Source organism: Athene noctua, chromosome 8 (assembly GCF_965140245.1).
Source record: "Athene noctua chromosome 8, bAthNoc1.hap1.1, whole genome shotgun sequence".
NCBI lineage: Eukaryota > Metazoa > Chordata > Aves > Strigiformes > Strigidae > Athene > Athene noctua.
Window position 1 is genome coordinate 19533796 of NC_134044.1, and position 17561 is coordinate 19551356.

Genomic DNA, 17561 nt, shown 5'->3' on the forward strand with positions numbered 1-17561 from the left:
TCACCACAGCCCTGGAAGAGGGTTCACCTCCTTCCCAGCAACCTCCCGTGGCAGGGAGCAGATAGGGGACTAGGAAAAACTGTGCTGGAGGGATCCCTGGGCTGCATTAAGGGCATTCAAACCTTGAGGCAAAGCACTTTTGCAGATCCTTTGTCTTAACCTCACCCCAGAGGCTGCTCCCCTGCCTGGGGCAGTGCTCTCCTGGGTCTGGGAAGGGAGCTCCCACAGCCCAGGTGGCTGCTCTGCCTCCCCACGGGTGGGGCAGGCCCAGGCAGGGCTGTCCCACCCTCACGGTACAAGGACACCGCGGCCGGGGAAGGGCACACAAAGCCCTCTTTTATTGGGGAAGTCCTGCCTGTCGGGGGTCCCCACGCTTCCACCTTTGCACAGTTCCAGAGCTCACAGCCCTCCGGGGATGGCCAGGTGGGGAAAGAGCGGGCAGAAGGGGCAGTCCCAGAGGCCAGTTCCCATCCTCCGGCCGGCCACGCTCTCACTGGGCCTTCTTGGAGATGGCTGAGGGTCTCCTGCTCGGCTGGGGGATGTGTGGTGCTGGCGGGGGGGCTGTGCCGTACCAGAGCTGGAGCAGGACGAGTCCGTGGCAGATGTGGAGGGAGAGGGAGCTGCAGACCGTGGAGGGGTATGTGTTCCAGCAGAGCTCGATCACACCCAGCAGCAGCACCCTGCAGGGGGGAAAGCTGGGGGTCCGCATTGGGGGGACATACAACAGCCCCCCTCACTCCCAGACCCCCCAGCAGACAGGTGGTCCCCCTCCCCGACAGCACATACTTGGGCATGTGGGCGAGCTTGGTGGTAGGGGTGCACCAGAGTAAGTAGGGCAGTGTGTGGAAATACCAGACGTAGAACTGGTAGTGCAGGGAGCGGCTGCAGCAGACACCCAGGAAGTTGGAGGAGAAGAGGACGAAGACAATCTGTGCGCTGGCATTAAGGGGACAAACGCCGGAGGCTGGAGGTGCCATCCCAGAGCAGCTCTCCAGCCGTACAGCACGGATCCTTCCACCAGCACAGGGCCGTCCTCCCAGCACTGCAGGACCGGGAGCCTGCGAATGCTGAGCCTGAGGTCCGCCCTGCCCTGCCCTGCCCTCCCCCACTCCTTGCTGCCCACCCTGCCAAAGGATATTGTTGACAGTCAAGGGAGGGGATGCGTGTTTCCTTTCAGCAGGATCCTTCAGCAGAGCCAGGATGCTCTCTTTGGACCTGAGGGGGAGGCACAAACATCGATCTCAGCTGCTGAAAGTCTTTCCCACCCTGCCCTTCCCCTGTGAGCCACGATGCCTGGGCAGTGTGCTCCCTGAAACAGCACCGCAACTCTCCCTCACCTCCTGCCTGCATCCCCAGCACTGCAGCACAGTGAGGGAAGGGCAGTTTCAGACCTGTATCCTGCACCATGGGGGCTGACGGGGACCAGCATCCATGAGGGAACCCGGGTCTCACCTGTGCCATCGGTGCAGTGCAAAGAGCCCCAGGCCGGCCAGGTGAGCCAGGAGCAGTGTGGTGTGGAAAGCCCGGTTCTGGAAAACCTCTTCCGGGAGGAAGCGCCAGTTCACCGTCCATTTGAACTGGAACTGGCGGCCCAGGTCAAAGGAGCGCGTCAGGTACCCCACGGGGTTCACCAGCAGGAAGGGCAGCCCCAGAACCACCTGCCAGAGACACACCAGCACCCTCACAGCAGTCATAAGTCAGGTCTCCATCACCCTTGCCACCCCCTGAGAACCGCAGCACCACGTGGGGTGACAGGGACAGTCAGCCAAAGATGGAAACCTCTGAATTAGATTATTTATCAACCTCCATCTTGCTGTGTGAAGCCAACTCAGGTGCCAGTGCCACTGTGCATCCACCCAGAGGCCTCCAGTCCCAAGGACAGCCAAGCAGGATGCTGCGATGCAGGCAGGGCAGCCCTGCCGATGAGGCTGCCAGCCTGCCCTCCTAGCTAATGTGAGCAAGGACCTACCTGGAGCAGGGCACAGATGCAGAGCTTGGGGATACAGCCCAGGAGACCGAACCGTTGGAGGAGAAGGAAGAGAAGCCCAGGCGCAAAAAGCAGGATGTTCATCTTCACAGACACAGCCAGGCTGAGTGGGAAGCTGCATTACTGCTGTGGCCCCCCACACGGGTGCTCAGAGAGCCCCCAGGCTGAGTGCAGCCTCCTCCCTAGGGCTGAATTCGCTCACCCATGCAGCACACCATGGAGAGCAGCCCCTGTCTTGCCCCCAGACCCTCACCTGAAGAGGAAGCAGCCCCAGGACCAGTGCTCCTCCAGGAAGAGGTTGATGGCGAGGAAGAGGATGGCCATGGCAACAGGGTCGTTAAAGAGCCGTAGGACAAAGATGGAGTGGATTCGGTAGGAGGCACAGCACATGAAGAAGAAAACATATGGGGGGACCTTGCAGGGGACAGAGAGACACAAAGGCAGTCAGCAGCCTGTCCTCGACCCCGAGCTGCTGCCAACACACTCCAAACCTCAGCCCCCAACCCTGACCTCCTGCCCAGCCCGTTTCATCTCCGGGAGGACCGAGCAGAGCAGGAGAGGCCCTGAGGCAGCTGGGGAGACCCCCGGCTCCAGGCTACCTTGTTGGTTCGGTAGTAGATGCGGAAGACGAGGAGAAGGTTGAGGAGGTAGAGGCCGGCGAAGAGGTACTGTGCCAGGCGGATGTTGGTGCCGCGGCCTGTGGCGTAGTACAGGCCCAGGAAGATGTAGACGAAGCCGGCGGGGTAGCTGTGGAGAGACGGGAGCGAGGGGCCAGGGCTGCCCCTCTGGGACCCCCTGGGAGCCCCCAGTGGCGGGGAGCTCGGCCGTCCCCATCACTCACACCAGCGGCCCGGTGTCACCCTTCAGCTGGGTGTAGTCGAGGGTCCCGTTGGCAAAGCCCTCCACCTCCTCCATGTAGGCCTTCCAGTCGATCTCGGTGTCTGCGGGGGGGAAGGGGAGGTCAGGCAGGGTGTGGGGGGGCCGGGGGGCACTACGGGGAGGGCTCCCCCACCTCCAGACCCCACGGCCCTGCCCCGTGCCCCCCCGCCTCGCGGTCAGCCGAGGCTGCGGCCCCATCCCGGGACCCCCAGCCCACCCCGCGTGTGCGTGTCCCCCGCCGCCCTGCCCGGGGGATGCTGTCACCCGCACGGGCGGGGACAGCCCCCAGCACACCCCCTCCCAGCACTGCTCAGCCCGGGGACGAGCTGTCACTGCCCGAAAGACGCCCCCCTCCCCCTGCACCGCCCCGGCTCAGCTCCGCCACCCCCGGGCAGGTCCCGCCGCGCCTCGCCGCTCCGCGCTGGGCCAGGCCGGGCCCCGGCACTCACAGGGGACCCTGCGGATGACCCAGAGGTTGACGCCGCCCTCGGCCAGGCAGAGGCAGGCGGCCACCAGCGGGGTGTAGCGGGGCTCCAGCAGCGCCGCCCGCCGCTCCCGCCAGGCCCGCCGCAGCGCCGCTGCGCCCCCCCGCCCCGCCGCCATGGCCTCCGCTCCGCTCGTTCCGCCCCGCTCCGCGCTTCCAACCGGAACGTTTAGGGCGGTGCAATCGCCTCGGCCGGAAGCCGCACGTGGGGGGCGCGGGGTGGCACGTGGCGCCCGGTGCTCGCGCTCCCCCCCCCCCCGCCCCGGCATGGAGCGGCGGCGGCGCGCGCCCGCCGCCACCCGCCGCTACCGGCAGCGCCGCTTCTGGGACGCGCTGTACCGGCGGGAGGGCGCCGAGCCCCGGGAGTGGCTGGGGGGGCTGTCCCGGTTCCTCCCGCAGCTGGAGGCCGAGCTGCGCCCCGGGGACCGTATCCTCGTTCTCGGTACGTGCCCGGTGGAAGGTGGACGGGGCTTGGGGTCCCGCCGGTGGTACCAGCCGCGAGGGGGCGGGGCGGCACCGGGCCCGGTACCGCGGGTAACGCCCGGCCTGGCCCGGCCCGGCCCGGCGGGGCGGCCTCGCTCCCGGGGGTGCGGGCGGGGCCGGTGTAACCGCCCCGCGATCCCACCCGCGGGCTGCTCCGCCGCCGGCCCGGCAGGCTCCCCCGCGCCCCCCTCGCCGGGCCGGAGGGATTAGGCGGGTGTAATCACCGATCCTGTTAGCGGATCAGCCGCCGCCAGCTGCGCTTAACAGCCCCCAAATCCGCCCCCCCCCCCCCCCCCCGGGATCCCCCTCGGGGGCGGCTGAGCCCCGGCGGAGCGCCCCGAGGGGAGGGACAGGGCCGTTCCCCGTGTTCTGCCGGGGCCGGCCTGGCGCCGTGCTGGCCGCCTCTGTCCGCACCGGTTAAACTCTGCCTTAACGTGCCGCCGGCCCCTGCCCCACCGCAGGATTTAGGGGCGCACGGCCAGCTCCTGCCCCACGGCCCTGAGGGGGGTGACAACTGGGGACCTCCCCCCCGCCTCCCTCCCTCCCTGCCTCCCCGCAGCCACCCGGGCGTCACACCCCGGGGTGGGGGGACGTGGCGTTCAGGCGGCTGCCCTCTCCCCCACCGTCCCGCAGTGCCAGGAGCCCCTCGCAGGAAGGGGGTAATTAAAAACAAGCCCACCGCTCACTAATGACCAGCCTGGCAGTGACCTGTTTCCTCCTGAGCCGCCCCAGCCCGTCCGCTCCCTTCCCTGGGTCTGAGGGCAGAGGATTGGGGTGCAGGCAGCCCCCCCAGCGCCGAGCCCCAGCTGAGCCGTACCCCACCACGCAGGCTGCGGCAACAGCGCCCTGAGCCACGACCTGCACGAGCTGGGCTACACCGACGTCACCAGCATCGACTTCTCCCCCGCCTGCATCGCCGCCATGCGCGCCCGCTACGCCCGCTGCCCCGGCCTGCGCTGGGCCGTCATGGACATCCGCGCCCTCGCCTTCCCCGACGCCGCCTTCGACGTCGTGCTGGAGAAGGGCACCCTCGACGTGCTGATGGTGGAGGAGACCGACCCCTGGGACGTCTCGCCCCAGGCGGCCGCCGCGATGCACCGGGTGCTAGCGGAGGTACCGGGGTGGGGGTGGGGAGCTGCTGGAGTTGGTGGGGGTGGACCCCATCCCCATTTGGGGTGGGTGAAGGTGCAGAATGTCCCCTTGTCACCCTGCTTCCCTTGGGATGCCGCAGGCAGTGCCTCTGCCCCCCCCCAAGTGTTACTCTCTCTACTACCCTACAGAGGGGCATCTGGGGGGCTCCCGACCCCCCCTCCCACCCCATCACCTTCTCCCTGGGAAGGTGGATGGAACAGGGTGTGTCCCTGGGGACCGTGGATCCTGCTGGGGGTCTGGGTGACTCCCTTCTTTATTTGCACCCTAAATGTGAAGCAGTGGCAGTAAGATTATCCCCATCCTGGTGTGGGTGACTGTAGGGGTGCCCAGAGGGGACCTGGGGGGACACACCGAGGTGACCCTGCCCGCCCAGGGCAAGGTGATGACCGCAGGGCTCTGACAGGTCCCCCACCCCCGCTTCCATTTCATTAGCCGGGGTCCCCATCGTCCGGTCTGGGGTTGCCATGGCAACCTCCGTCAGCATCGACAGGGCCCTGGCGTTTCCACGGGGACGGGCGATGCCTCCAGGCCCCGATTAATTGGCGGTGGCGAGGCAGGGACTGGATTGAACCTGCCCGGGTGCAGGGAGGGGGGGTGCAGGTCCTCACAGCCTCCCCCGCCCTTTGGGAATAACTGCAAGGATAATTAATTGTTGCATCTGCCTGGCACCCTTGGGTGTGTACGTGGGGTGCTGGGGGGGTGCTTGTGGCTATGCCCCCCCAATTCTCTCTCGCCCCCCTGAGTTTTGCCCCACTGAGCGCAGGAGGGAGGGGGACTCCAGGGACTGTGGGCAGCGGGGCTGTCCCCACCATCCGGGCCCTGCCCTGCCAGCACTGCTGTCTGTCCTTGTCATTTGGCCAGACAGGAGGATTTACTTTTTTTTTTTCCTTTAATTTTTTTTTTACCCCTTTTTAATCCCCCGCTCAATCCCTGCCCTCCCCCAGCATCACTGGGCACTGGCCTCTGCCTGTGGCCAGTTCCCTCTGTCCCCGTCCCCGGGGGGATTCGCTGGGTGTTCCCACCCCTTTGCTGCTTTGCTGGTCCCTTCGCATGGGTCTGGCCGTGGCTGGCACCCCCCTTTTCACCCCCACCCCCCCTTCTTAGGGCGGGGGGCACAGGGTTTTCACAACCTCTGCCTTGCTCTCCCCGTTGGGGAGATGTAAGGACCCGAAAATCCACCCTGCCTGTGGGGATGCCCCAGGGACACCCCTGTCCCAGCGATCCGGGAGCAGTGGAGTGGGGGGAGGCAGCCCCCTTCACCTCCCCCTGTGTGCGCTGGCGGATGGGAAGGTTTCCTGCACCCGTCTCTAAGCAACGGCCATTAGCGCTCTATTAATGAGGGATGGGATGCGAAGGTGCATCCTGCCTCGCTGGGCTCTAACCGGAGATCCCTGCGTGCCCCCGGCCCCGGGGACCCCCGTGTCTGTCAGTTGGGAAGCTGAGGGGTCTTTTCAGGACAAACGCATCCAGCGCTTTGTGGGAGAGATGCTGCGCTGGGTGCCCGGGTGGTGGGGGAGGCGGGATGCAGGGAACTGCCTTCCCCTTTTCCTGGCCAAAACCACTAAGGTTTGGTTCAAAAGCCACGGCCACAGCAGGGGGGGGACACGGATGCTGCCTGACCCCTCTCCATCCCTGGCCCCAGCCAGTGCTGAGCCGTGGAGCTTCCCAGCAGGATTAAGGCAGAGCTTGGGAAACCCCCACCTTGGCCCCCGGCCCTGTCCCCTGCTGCAGTGGCTCTCTGCCCTTGCTGGGGGGGTCTGGGGGTGTCCCTGCCCGGGGCAGGGTACCAGCGGGGGGGCTGGCTGGGGGTCTGGCCACCTGCCCACCCCAGGCACTGCTTTTGCATGCCAAGCACGCAAGCACTGGCCGTAAAAGCCTTTTGACATTGGATAAAGCCAAGCAAGAAAATTGATGTTCTTTTCCATCCTGTTAGCGGGGGCTTAGTTCCAGTGGGGAGAAAATGGTGATTAAAAGGGTCGAGTTCTTTCCCATCCAAACACCCCCCACCTCGGACGCTGAGTGTTGGGGGGAAGGGGTTGGCACTGGGTGCTCCACGGAGGGGTGGATGGGATGGGGGTCCCACGCTGCTCTGGGGGAGCCCCCGTGCCCAGCAGGGTGAAGCTTTTCCCCACGCCAGGGTTGGGTCTCTGTGTTGTCTGCTGTGGATGAGGGTGAAGTTTTGGGGTTCAGGGAGAGGCGGTGCATGGGGACACCCCATTCCTCATTGCCACTGGGCTGTGGGTGGACTGGGGGCATGTCAGAACCGGGGAACGTGTCTCGGGGGGGCAGGATTAGGACAGGAGAATTGGGGGTGCGATGGGAGAGGCTGAGAGGGGGGATCTTTGGCAGATGGTGATGGGGGGGTCTCTGGGGATGAGGCTGTCCCTGCCAGTGGGGGTGAACCTCACTGTGTGCCCCCCCCCCCCTATCCCGGGGGTTCTCCCACCGCAGGTGAGCCGGGTGCTGCGCCCGGGGGGCTGCTTCATCTCCATCACCTTTGCCCAGCCCCACTTCCGCAAGCCCCACTACGCCCAGGAGGCCTTCGGCTGGTCCCTGCGCCACGCCGCCTGCGGGGACGGGGACGCCGGCGCCTTCCACTACTTCCTCTACGTCATGCGCAAGGGGCAGCCCCTGGACCCCACCGACCTGGCCCTGGGGCGACGGCTGCACCAGCCCCCCCCACCCGCCGCCCCGCCGCCGCCCCCCGCCCCACCGGACGACGATGAGGACTATCTCCTTGCCATCCAGCTGTGACCTGGGGGGGGGGGGGGGGGGGGAGGGGGGCGGGGGGCTTCCCCGGCCTCCCCCCCACCTAATAAAGCCTTAGGCTGCTCCACCCTCACAGGTGGGGTACGGGGAACCAGTGTGTTCCCCCTAAAGCTGCTCCAGTGATGTGAGTAATGGGAGAAAAGGGGGGGTTTGCCTCTTCCCGGGATGCAGGATGCTCTGGGAAGCGGGCGATGCTGTGTCCCCCCCCGGCCCTTCCCTCGCCCAGTTGGAGAGCAGCCAGGGCTCCGGGCTTTGCAGCCAGTAATGAAACCAAATCGGGTTTAATTCTACTCATCCATCTTGTGGGGAGCGGCTCCCTGCTCCCCTCCACCCCCAGCGTGGGCAGCTGGGCTGGAGCAGAATGGGGGGTTCCTGGCACTGGGTGCAGGGGGCAGGATGGGGGTGCCTGCTACCCCCCCCACCCCTGTCCTGCACCAGGACACCGGGACCAGCCTTTTTATCTGTGGGGGTGTGCAAGGGCACCGTGTCCTTGTCACCCCCCAGCCCGAGCCAGGCAGTGGGGGGGCTGGGCTGGGACGCACCAGTGTGGGGCTGGAGACACCATGGGGGAGTGTGTGTGTGTGTGTGGGCAGGGTGCCACATCTGTCCCTGCCCCCACCCCCCCCTCACCCCCCCATCCCCTCTCCTGGCTGCAGTGACAACCCCAGTGTGCCACACACACCCGGCCCGTGCCTGGGGCCGGCAGCGCGGTGACACGTGTGTGCCAGGGCTGGTGACAGTCATGTCACTGTGTGCTGGCGGGGCTGGCTGCGCGTGGGTGCCAGCGTGGCGGGTGCATGGGTGCCACCGGTGGTGTCCCCAGGGGCTGTTTGGGCACCAAACCACCACTCCCCACCACCCCCCCCCGGGGTGGGCAACCCTGGGGGGCACAGAGACCCCTCCTCGAAGGGATGGCGTAACATACCGAAGAGGCGCGAGCCAGCGGGCTGCTATTTCTGGCGAAGGGTGTAAGTGGGTCAGCCGGTGGCTCCCCCCGCGCCGGGAGCCGGCAGAGGACTCCAGAGTCGGTGTCCCCCCCACCTCATGCCACCCCATCCTGCAGGCACCCCGAAAACCAGCCAGCGCCTGGGAGGGACAGAAAGGAGCAGGCGGCGGCTGGCCTCGCCTCGGTACATGAATGTATTTTATTCATTGCATTTTGTTCACCAGTACAGTGAAAAATGGTATTTAAATTTACAATGGATCATTTGTAGAACATCATGACACAAGTATCTTTTTTTTTTTTCCTTTTTTTTTTTTCTGTGTTTTTTTTTTCTCGGTTTTGTTTTTTGTTTGGCATTTTTTTGTTGTGTTTTTTTTGCGTCGTCGTCTCCATAAATGCCACTCGTAGGTTATTGAAAAAGATGACGAGTTTCTCATGCACATCAGACCCCCCCGAGAAGCTTCTTAAAAAATAAAATTAAATTAAAGTACAAAATTAAAAACAACGACTCAGGCCGGTCCCTACCCTCCCCATTCCCCTCCCCGGCCCCACCACCCTCGAGCGAGGGGCAGTGCCGGGAGCCCCTGGCACCCGTAGCCGGCCCCGGTGGGCTCTGCCCCGGTGGGCTCTGCCCCGGTGCTGCCGGGAGGCGACTGCAGCGGCCGGTGGTGCTGCCAAACCCTCCGGCCGGTCCCGCTGCCGGTGGGGGGGGGTTGGGCCGGGGGTCCCCACTCCCCTCCCTGCGCCTTTGGCTTTCCTTGCACTCCCTCCATCATTCTCACACCCCCCCGTTTATTTTTTCCCCCTCGGTTTTTTCTTCTTTTTTTGTCTTTTTTTTTCTTATGGAAAAAAATATGAACCATTTTTGTTTGTTTGTTTGTTTTCCCGATGCGGTTACTTCGACATCTCAACGTCAGCAGATCGTTTTTAACAAAGATTCGGATATAAAAATACAAATATGAGGAGTTTCTGTTTAAAAAGAAGCGTGCCGGAGTGGTGGGGCTGACCCTCGGCCCCAGGACCGGGCGCTCGGGCCACCAAGCTCATGCAAAAAACGATGGAGCAAAAAATGTCTCTGGACAGCAGCGCTCCCCCCCACCCCCACCCCCCCAGCTCGTGGGGCCCGATCCGCCCCGGGATTCGGGGACCCCCTGCCAAGGAGGATGGGGGGGACGCGCCGCAGAGCGAGGAGGCTGGACACCCCCCCACACACACCCCCCTCCCCGGGGAGAGGGGGTCTTGGCCCAGGGTGGGGGGACTCGGCGGGTTGTCCCAGCCCCGGGGGAGGCGGAGGGGTAAAGTGCATGGCTCGGGGGGGGGGTGGTGGTGGTGGCGGCCGCAGAGCTCCCCCCCCCCCCCCCTCCCGGTGCTGGGGTAGGGGTGGGGGTAGCGGGGGGGCACGGGCATGGCCTCCCCCTCCTGGTCGGCGGCCCAGCCAGCATGCAGGGCCGGGCGGCTGGGAGCAGGGCACGGCCTGCGGGTCCTGGCGGCGGGTCCCGGCTTACACCCCCGGCGGCGACTTCTCCGTCATGCCCTTGAGCACCTCGTCTATCCGGTCATCCTCGATCACCACTGCGGGGACAGCGGGGGGGCGGCGTGGGCGAGGGGACGCGAACACAGCCTCTGTGTGTGTGTGTCCCCCCGGCTCTCACCCCACTCGCCACCCCAGGAGGGCTCCCAAGGTGCTGGGGAGCAGGGTGAAGGGGTTCATGGCGGGGGGGTTCCCCCCCCTCCCCAGCATCCCCCCTGCAGCCAGCCGGCTGCCTCCGGATGGGTGGTTTGGGAAAGGGGGGGGGGGCAGGAATAGACCAGGAAGGACCCCCCCTCCTCTCTGCGGCAGGCGCTGATGAGAGCAACAGGACTGGAATGGGTAATGACCCAGCGGGGGGGGCACCGCCAGCTCGGCGGGGGTGGCAGCCAGACCCCTGTCAGCAGCATCTCCCGCTGCGCAGGACACCCCCCGCACCACCACCACCATCGGCACCACCGTCGGGGGAGCCGGACAGTCCCCCCCGTCAGCATGGCGGGCTGCACGGACCCCCACCATCGGCATCACCATGGGGGGCTGCACAGCCCCCCCCCTCAGTATCACCCGCTGGGCAGCCCTCCCCACATCAGCATCACCAGTGGGAGGCTGGGCAGACCCCCATCAGCATCACCATCGGGGGGCTACACAGACACCCTCCCCCATCACCTTCAGGGGTGGAGGACAGACACAAACACCCCCCCCCGCCCCACAACATCACTACCGGGGTGGTCAGCAACAACACCAACACCCCCCCACCCCACCCCCATCACCACCCTGGGGGTGGATTGGCCAGACCACCGCACACTTCCCCCCCCCCCCCGGGCACCAGCATCACTGGGAGAGCAGCCAGACCCCCCACATCAACACCGAGGGAGAACGGGCCCCCCCATCGCCGCCCGGGGGGGCTGCTAGACCCAGCCATCACCACCGCAAAGGGGAGCGGGGGGAGCAGGCAGAGGCTCATCCCCCCCTCGGGGCTGGGGTGTGTTTGTCCGGGAAGGGGGGGCTCCGTTGTTCCCCACACTTTTGCCCCTGCAGCTGAAGGGCGGGGGGGGGTGTTTGTCTAGGGAGGTCCCCCAAGCAGGTGGGGTGGGGGCTGTGGGGAAGGTGGGGGTCATTCTCGGGGCTCCCCAAGGTATTGGGGTGGATCGATGGTGACAGATCAGGGGGAGGGGGGGACATTTATTTGGGTCCTGATGGAAGCAGGGGAGCTGCTGATGGGGGTCTCTGCGGCAGCCAGTAAAGCGGGGGGTCAGGGGAGACACAGGTTCATGGAGTCCTGGGGGGACAGTAGATGGGGGGGTGACGGGGGGATGTTTGTTGATCAGCATCGCTGGCGGCTGCTGATGGGGGTCTGCGGCAGGCAGAAATGTGGAGAGAGAGCGGTTTATGGGGCGGGGAGGGGGCTGTTCCTGGTGATGCTGGGGGGGCTTGTTTATAGAGGATGGGGAGGGGGCAGTCCGAAGGGATGTGGGGGCAATCCCAGGGGTGCTGAGGAGCAGTTCCGGAGGGTCCCGGGGGCACTCGCAGAGGTGCCGGGGGGCAGCCCCGGGGGTGTCTGGGGATAGCCCCGGGGGCAGCCCCAGGGATGCTGCAGGGTAGTCCCGGGGGGAGCCCCAGGCTACGGGGGGGGGGTGTGTGTGTGTGTGTGGGGTGTGGGGCAGCGCTGGGTGGACAGCGGTGGTGGCTGGAGCTGGGGACGGGGGGGGGCCTGCGGTTTTGGGGCAGCACCGGGTGCCAGTCGCAGAGCTGGGGGTCCCAGGGATGCTGGGGGGCAGTGCCGGGTATGATGTGGGGCAGAGCTGGAGATTCTGGGGGTGCTGGGGGGCAGTGCTAGGGATACTGGGGCGGAGGGGGGGACAGTGCTGGGAATGCTATGGGGCAGTGCCAGCGGTGCCAGGGGACAGTGCTGGGGATGCAAAGCAGCGCTGGGAGTCCCAGGGATGCTGTGGGGCAGAGCTGGGGATGCAAGAGCAGAATCGGGGGTCCCGGGGGTGCCGTGGGGCAGAGCCGGGGGTGCAAGGGCATAATCGGGGGCCACAGGAATGTTGTGGGGCAGAGCTGGGGATGCAAGGGCAGAATCGGGGGTCGCGGGGATTCTCTGGGGTGATGCTGGGGGTGCCAGGGATGCACTGGCCAGTGCCGGGGATGCGGGGATGCAAGGGCAGAACGGGGGGTCCCGGGGATGCTGTGGGGCGGCGCTGGGGATGCAAGAGCCAGTGCCGGGGATGCCGGGGGGCAGAGCTGGGGATGCAAGGACAGATCCGGGGGTCCCGGGGATGCTGTGGGGCGGCGCTGGGGATGCAAGAGCCGGTGTCAGCGATACCGGGGATGCTGCAGGGCAGACGCGGGGGTCCCGGGGATGGATGCCCGCGGGGCTGAGGCGGGGGGTCGTGGAGGGGGGGTGGTGGGGGGGTGCAGAGGCGGGGGGTCGGGCGGTACCTCTCTTGGCGCGGCCGATCTGTCCCAGCTTGGGGGGCCGCTTGCCCTGGTTGCCCCCGAAGAAGGCGTTGGTGTCCTGCAGGCGGCAGCTGAAGGGCAGCTCCCCCGCCTCGGGCTCGGCGCCGTAGCGGCCCACCTTGTCCTCGCCGTAGGGCAGCACCTGCGACATGGCGGGGCCGAGCGGGCCGAGCCGCGCCGCGCCGAGCCGGGAGCCGGTCTGCGGCGGCGGCGGCGGCGGCGGGGAGGAAACCCGGGCGGAAGGATGAAGTCATGCATCCGGGGGGAGCGGGGACCCCCCCGGCGGGGGGCGGCTCCGGAGCGCCGCGGCCCGGCACGGCCCGGCCGGGACAGGGACACCCCAGCCCCCCCCCCCCCCCCCCCCCCCCCGCGGCTGGTGCCCGGTGCCCGCCCGGTTGGGATGGGGGGAGCTCGGCCCCGGCCCCGTTCCTCAGCGCAGGATTGTCTGCTGCCGGCACAGCCTTACCTGGGGCGGTCGCCCCAATTCGGGGGTGCCCCTACGGAGCGGGGAGCCCTTGGCACAGCCGGGTGCCCCCGGGTCAGATAGCCGAGGACCACCACGCACCACCAGGCCCTCCTCCCCAGCACACTGAGGTGATGTCAAACAGACCCCCCAACACCCTGCTTCCATCCCGCAGCTCCCCCTCTTCCCCCCCGTGAGCATCCCTCCTCCCCGCTCCCAGACTCTTGTAGCCCAGCAGGCTCAAGCCCCCCAGAACCCCCAGGCCAGCTCTCACCTCATGTCTCCCCAGCCCCCCACTTGTGCCTCTTGCCCAGCACCCGTCCAGGCACCCCCTTCCACAGCCTCCCTAGTGTTGGGGTCCCCCCTTGCTACCATGCCGATTCTGCCCCAGTCCCCTTGGCCCCCCACGTGTGTGCCGGTGTTTGTACACAAATGCCCATTGCATGTATTTGCAGGACTGTGGGGGGCACACGGGTGTGATTCTGCAGGTGCCCGTCAGCGTGGCTACGTGGGGACTGTGCCCCAGGACACCCCTTGCCCATGGTTTGGGCTTTCCCTGGGGGCTCTCTGCAGACAAGGGGAAGGGCCATCCCCTGTGGGGACCTGCTGTGGGGTCAGCAAGGAGAGACCTACAGGAGTGTCCCCAGTCCCTCCAGAGCCCCATTTGTGTCCCCTCTGCACGCCCCTGCCCCAGACCCACCCTGGCCCTTTCCTCCTGCATTTTCCACTGCCAGGGCAGTGATTGCACTAATTGGCATTGGTGGCCCTGAGTGACCTCACCTGGGAACCCCCATCCTGGTCACCTGGGGCTGGAGGGGCTATTTAAGCTCAGCCTGGGGCTGCTGCCTTTTGCCTGAGCTGTGGGTACAGCCCTGGCCCCTACATCTGGCTGGCCCCCCAGCCCTGATGATGGAGGCTCTGGCTGGCTCCTGGACCTGGTGGTGTCAGTAGTGTCTGGTTGGTGAGGACCACCCCATCATGGGGCAGCCCTGTTCCTGCTGCTCCCGCACATCCAGGCCCTGCTGCTCTTGTGGGTGTGCTGGGTTACAGCAAAGTCAGAGCCCTGCATGGGAATGGCACTTGCCAGCCCAGTGAGAATCTCCCTCCGGGTGTCTCAAGGAGCAAGAGTGGGTTTTTACAGACAGCCCTGAGGCCCATCGCTCCATCCTGATGGCCTGAGATCCTATTGAAAGGTGCTGTGGAAGAGCATCAGCCAGTCTGATCCATGCAAGAGGACAGGTACTTCTATTTTGGGAAGGCTCCGCCATGCCTTTTGCTTTGTGCCCAGCTCTGCAGAACACCCCTCCCCGCTCTCCCCTGCCAGACCAGACACAGGGAGGGTCAGAGCAGCGGTGCCCACTCTCCTGGCAAAGAAGTGCCTTTATTCATGCCTTTGCTGAAGAACCAGCTTGAACTTTTTCATGTGATGGCTTCTGCTCCTGCAAAAAGCGCCCGGGAAAATAGGCAAGAGGCCCACGCTGAGATGTGGCCTGCTTTCTCCATCTCCAGGCCCACGTGCCGCTGCCCGTGGGCAGGGACAGGCAGGCCGTGGCACGCGCGGGGCTGGGGGTGAGCGAGGAGCAGATGGGCTGTGTGGGATGTGAGCGGGGCCGGTGCTGCGCTCCAGGAGGGTTTCCAACCCGGCAGCCTCCTGGGGAGAGGCTTAAGAGGGGTCACCCTGGGGATGGTCACACTTATCCCATGCTTGTACCTGTATCTGTGGTCCCTAACACCCGGGGGAGCTGCTTGGCTTGGCTGTGGGGTGCGGGGGGGAGCTCTGGGGGCTGGCTGGGGTTTGGGGGTGTGGGAGAGACCTGCCACCCAGCTCTGGAAGGAGGAGGCCTGGATTCATGCCAGCACGGCTGGGCTGTAGGTGGAACAGGGTAGCACCATAGCTCTGAGCGCTGCATCTCCTTGGGACATCTCTAGTCTCCGACTCCCCGAGGATGCTGCTGGTCAGGCATCCCGGTGGGGGGGAAGGAACCAAGGACGGGAACGTGGGTGTGTGGGCAGGGGGTTGCAGGGGGGACCCCACATTCATTGCATCCCCCCCATGGTGAGCCTGACCGTGCACCCTCCTTCCCCTGGCTCTCATCCTACCTTCTATCCGCCTTTTAGCAGCCACATAATCTCCTTTCTCGCTTCCTTTGCAGCTTTTTGTCCGACACAAAGCCAGCTCCAGCAGGAAGAAGGGACTGTGGGACCGGAAAGCAAGTGGTTCTTCCTGCCCTGGCTCCTTAAACCAGGGCCGCAACCCCCCGAGGTGGGACACCTTGCAGGTGATGGAAGGTCTGGGGGCTGGCCGTGACCCCCACAGGGTGGATAATGGGGCCAGGTGGGGGTTGTGCAGCTGGGCTCCCAGCCGCAGTGGGGCTGGCGACGGAGATCACGCTGGGAGACCACAGGCCCCTGCTGAGACCTGGCTGGATGCTGCCCCTGAGACCTGCACCCTTGGTGGGGATTTGGGTGCTGGTTCTAGGTGCCGTGACGGAGGTGAGGGGCTTCCCCGCAGTCACTGGTGCTTCAAGTGGTTTTATGGTGGAGAAGTGCCCTGGGCGTGCGCAAGCAGCCCATGGTGAGACATGTACTACTCAGGATCTGCAGGGACCCCCGGGCAGCAGGAGTCGGACTGGATGGGAGCACATGCTGGTCCCCAAGGCCTGTCACGGAGTGCCTGGATGACAGAGGGCTCAGAGGAGGCAGGAGGCATCAGCCACCAGAGCCGGGGCTTCCTCTGCTGCAGGTCCAGGAGCCAGTTGGTGCTGTCACCCAGGGCTGGTGCCTGGAGGCCAGCTTGGGTGCCTCCATCTGTGCTGCTCCCAGCCCTGCCAAGAAATGTGAAATGGCACTTCTGCTCTGCGGTGGTGGCAGCCGCGGCCTGGGGGGGCTTTGCTGAGCGCCAGCTCCCTGCTGCTGGCACTGCTGCTCTCTCTGAGCACCCATCCATCCCCAGCCTGGTGTGGGGGACTGGCAAAGATCAGCAACAAGGTCAGGGATGTGCCCGCCTTGGCTGTTGCTGCTGGCCCTCAGTAGCCAAAGGCCAGGTGGGAATGCCGCTGTGCTCCTTTGCACAGGCAGCTCCTTTGCACGAGCATTTTAGGGGAGCGGAGACACACACCCTGGCTGGGTGCAGGTGGTGGGGATGGCTGTGCCTGCCAGTGGTTGTGGTGACCCTCGTCACCATAGTGAGGAGATGCTGGGGGACAGGGACAGGCACCCTGCTCAGCAGCTGTGTGCTGGGTGAGCCCAGGGCAAGTGTGCAAAAGCAGCGTGTTTCTCACCTCGTGCTGTCCCCACAGCTGGTGATGTGGGAAGATGAGGCCAAAAAGCCGTCCCTGGAGGGACAGCACCTTTCACAGGGAGGAAAGGCTCAAACCTTCGTGGGACAGCTGGGGGCAGGCAGCCAGCATGTTGTCACTAGTGAGATGAGTTGGTCACAGCACACAGCCTGGTTTTGGGAAGGGGTTGCTCCTGAAGGGGCTCCGACTGTAAGTCAGGGCAGCTGGAAGGGGGATGGCACTGTCCCTGCCCCTCACACGTGCTGCCCAGGCCACAGCCACAGTGCCAGCAATGCCAGGGCTGCATCTGAGCAGATGGGGCACCCCCAGCACGCTGCCTGGGACAGGGGCTTTATGGAGGGTCCCCAGGCCAGACCCAAGGTGGGGGGAGCAGGAGACAGGGGGAGGCTGACCCCGCTGGGTGGACAAACAGCCCTGCTGGGGTGTGAGGCTCATCCTCGTCTGTCACCACATCTCCGGTCACCATGACAACAGACAGGGAGGCAGGCGGGAGTGGGCTGGCAGCCCTGTGGGGGGGGTTGGGGGTGGGTGAGGGGGGAGCCATGGGCATGAGCTGGCACCCACGGGGACCCTGCGGTGGAGGGGGGGTGGGGGTGTGCAGCTGGCAGGATGCCAGGGTCCCTCCTGGGGCCCTGCGTGGTGGAGAGGGAGGCCAGGCAGGGCTCAGCCCAGGCGCTGTGAGCTCCCCACTGTCCTGCTCCCGACTGAAAATCCCTGGGGGGGCGGGGGGGACATGCTGAGCGCGTTCGCCTGGGGGTGCAGGTGCTGCGGCATGGCCGGGCAGCCCCTGTGCCGGGTGGTTTGGCAGGCGAGGCTTTCGCTGGCGGTGAGCTGAGCGGTTGAGTCACGCTGCTGCCCAGAGCGGTGCCAGGCAGGGCTGCTCAGTGGGGTCTGTGTGTCCAGGCCACCGCAGGGCTGGTGGCCTCCGGGGGTGGCAGAGACCCGAAGAGGGGGGGTATAGGGTAGGGCCGTGCCCCGGCATGTGCTGGCACCCTCCATGTGTGCCTCCAGCATGGGGGATGTGTTCCCTGCCCAGGGCACCCATGGGGACAGGGGGGAACGGGCGGCTGCAGGTCCCTCTCTAGCTGTCCCTGTCCCCAGCTGGCTGCTGGGC

The 17561-nt window shown here is 66.0% G+C and overlaps 3 protein-coding genes across 3 annotated transcripts; 1 reads left to right on the forward strand and 2 right to left on the reverse strand.

Annotated features, from left to right (window-relative positions):
- Window positions 1–316: 316 nt before the first annotated feature.
- Window positions 317–3497, reverse strand: ALG3 (ALG3 alpha-1,3- mannosyltransferase). The gene is made up of 9 exons (XM_074912099.1): window positions 3316–3497; window positions 2829–2928; window positions 2587–2734; window positions 2241–2401; window positions 1970–2090; window positions 1453–1658; window positions 1139–1215; window positions 787–931; window positions 317–680 (listed from the first exon to the last, which is right to left on the reverse strand). Exons 1-9 carry the CDS (start codon window positions 3467–3469, stop codon window positions 491–493), a joined length of 1302 nt encoding a protein of 433 aa, XP_074768200.1. The 5' UTR covers window positions 3470–3497; the 3' UTR covers window positions 317–490.
- A 120-nt stretch (window positions 3498–3617) lies between these two features.
- EEF1AKMT4 (EEF1A lysine methyltransferase 4) lies at window positions 3618–9336 on the forward strand. Its single transcript, XM_074912100.1, has 3 exons — window positions 3618–3792; window positions 4663–4946; window positions 7437–9336. Exons 1-3 carry the CDS (start codon window positions 3618–3620, stop codon window positions 7737–7739), a joined length of 762 nt encoding a protein of 253 aa, XP_074768201.1. The 3' UTR covers window positions 7740–9336.
- A 153-nt stretch (window positions 9337–9489) lies between these two features.
- CAMK2N2 (calcium/calmodulin dependent protein kinase II inhibitor 2) lies at window positions 9490–12917 on the reverse strand. The gene is made up of 2 exons (XM_074912102.1): window positions 12668–12917; window positions 9490–10269 (listed from the first exon to the last, which is right to left on the reverse strand). Exons 1-2 carry the CDS (start codon window positions 12834–12836, stop codon window positions 10199–10201), a joined length of 240 nt encoding a protein of 79 aa, XP_074768203.1. The 5' UTR covers window positions 12837–12917; the 3' UTR covers window positions 9490–10198.
- Window positions 12918–17561: the final 4644 nt, after the last annotated feature.

What these genes read in the sequence shown, in the direction of transcription:
- CAMK2N2 (XM_074912102.1), bottom strand. Translation starts at nt 12,836, where the DNA reads ATGTCGCAGGTGCTGCCCTACGGCGAGGACAAGGTGGGCCGCTACGGC. An exon ending in GATCGGCCGCGCCAAGAGAG is followed by an intron (nt 10,270 to 12,667) that starts GTACCGCCCGAC and finishes CTGTCCCCGCAG; the next exon opens with TGGTGATCGAGGATGACCGG.
- EEF1AKMT4 (XM_074912100.1), top strand. Translation starts at nt 3,618, where the DNA reads ATGGAGCGGCGGCGGCGCGCGCCCGCCGCCACCCGCCGCTACCGGCAG. An exon ending in GGACCGTATCCTCGTTCTCG is followed by an intron (nt 3,793 to 4,662) that starts GTACGTGCCCGG and finishes CCCACCACGCAG; the next exon opens with GCTGCGGCAACAGCGCCCTG. An exon ending in TGCACCGGGTGCTAGCGGAG is followed by an intron (nt 4,947 to 7,436) that starts GTACCGGGGTGG and finishes CTCCCACCGCAG; the next exon opens with GTGAGCCGGGTGCTGCGCCC.
- ALG3 (XM_074912099.1), bottom strand. Translation starts at nt 3,469, where the DNA reads ATGGCGGCGGGGCGGGGGGGCGCAGCGGCGCTGCGGCGGGCCTGGCGG. An exon ending in TGGGGCTGCTTCCTCTTCAG is followed by an intron (nt 2,091 to 2,240) that starts GTGAGGGTCTGG and finishes CTTCCCACTCAG; the next exon opens with CCTGGCTGTGTCTGTGAAGA. An exon ending in GCATCTGTGCCCTGCTCCAG is followed by an intron (nt 1,659 to 1,969) that starts GTAGGTCCTTGC and finishes TGTCTCTGGCAG; the next exon opens with GTGGTTCTGGGGCTGCCCTT.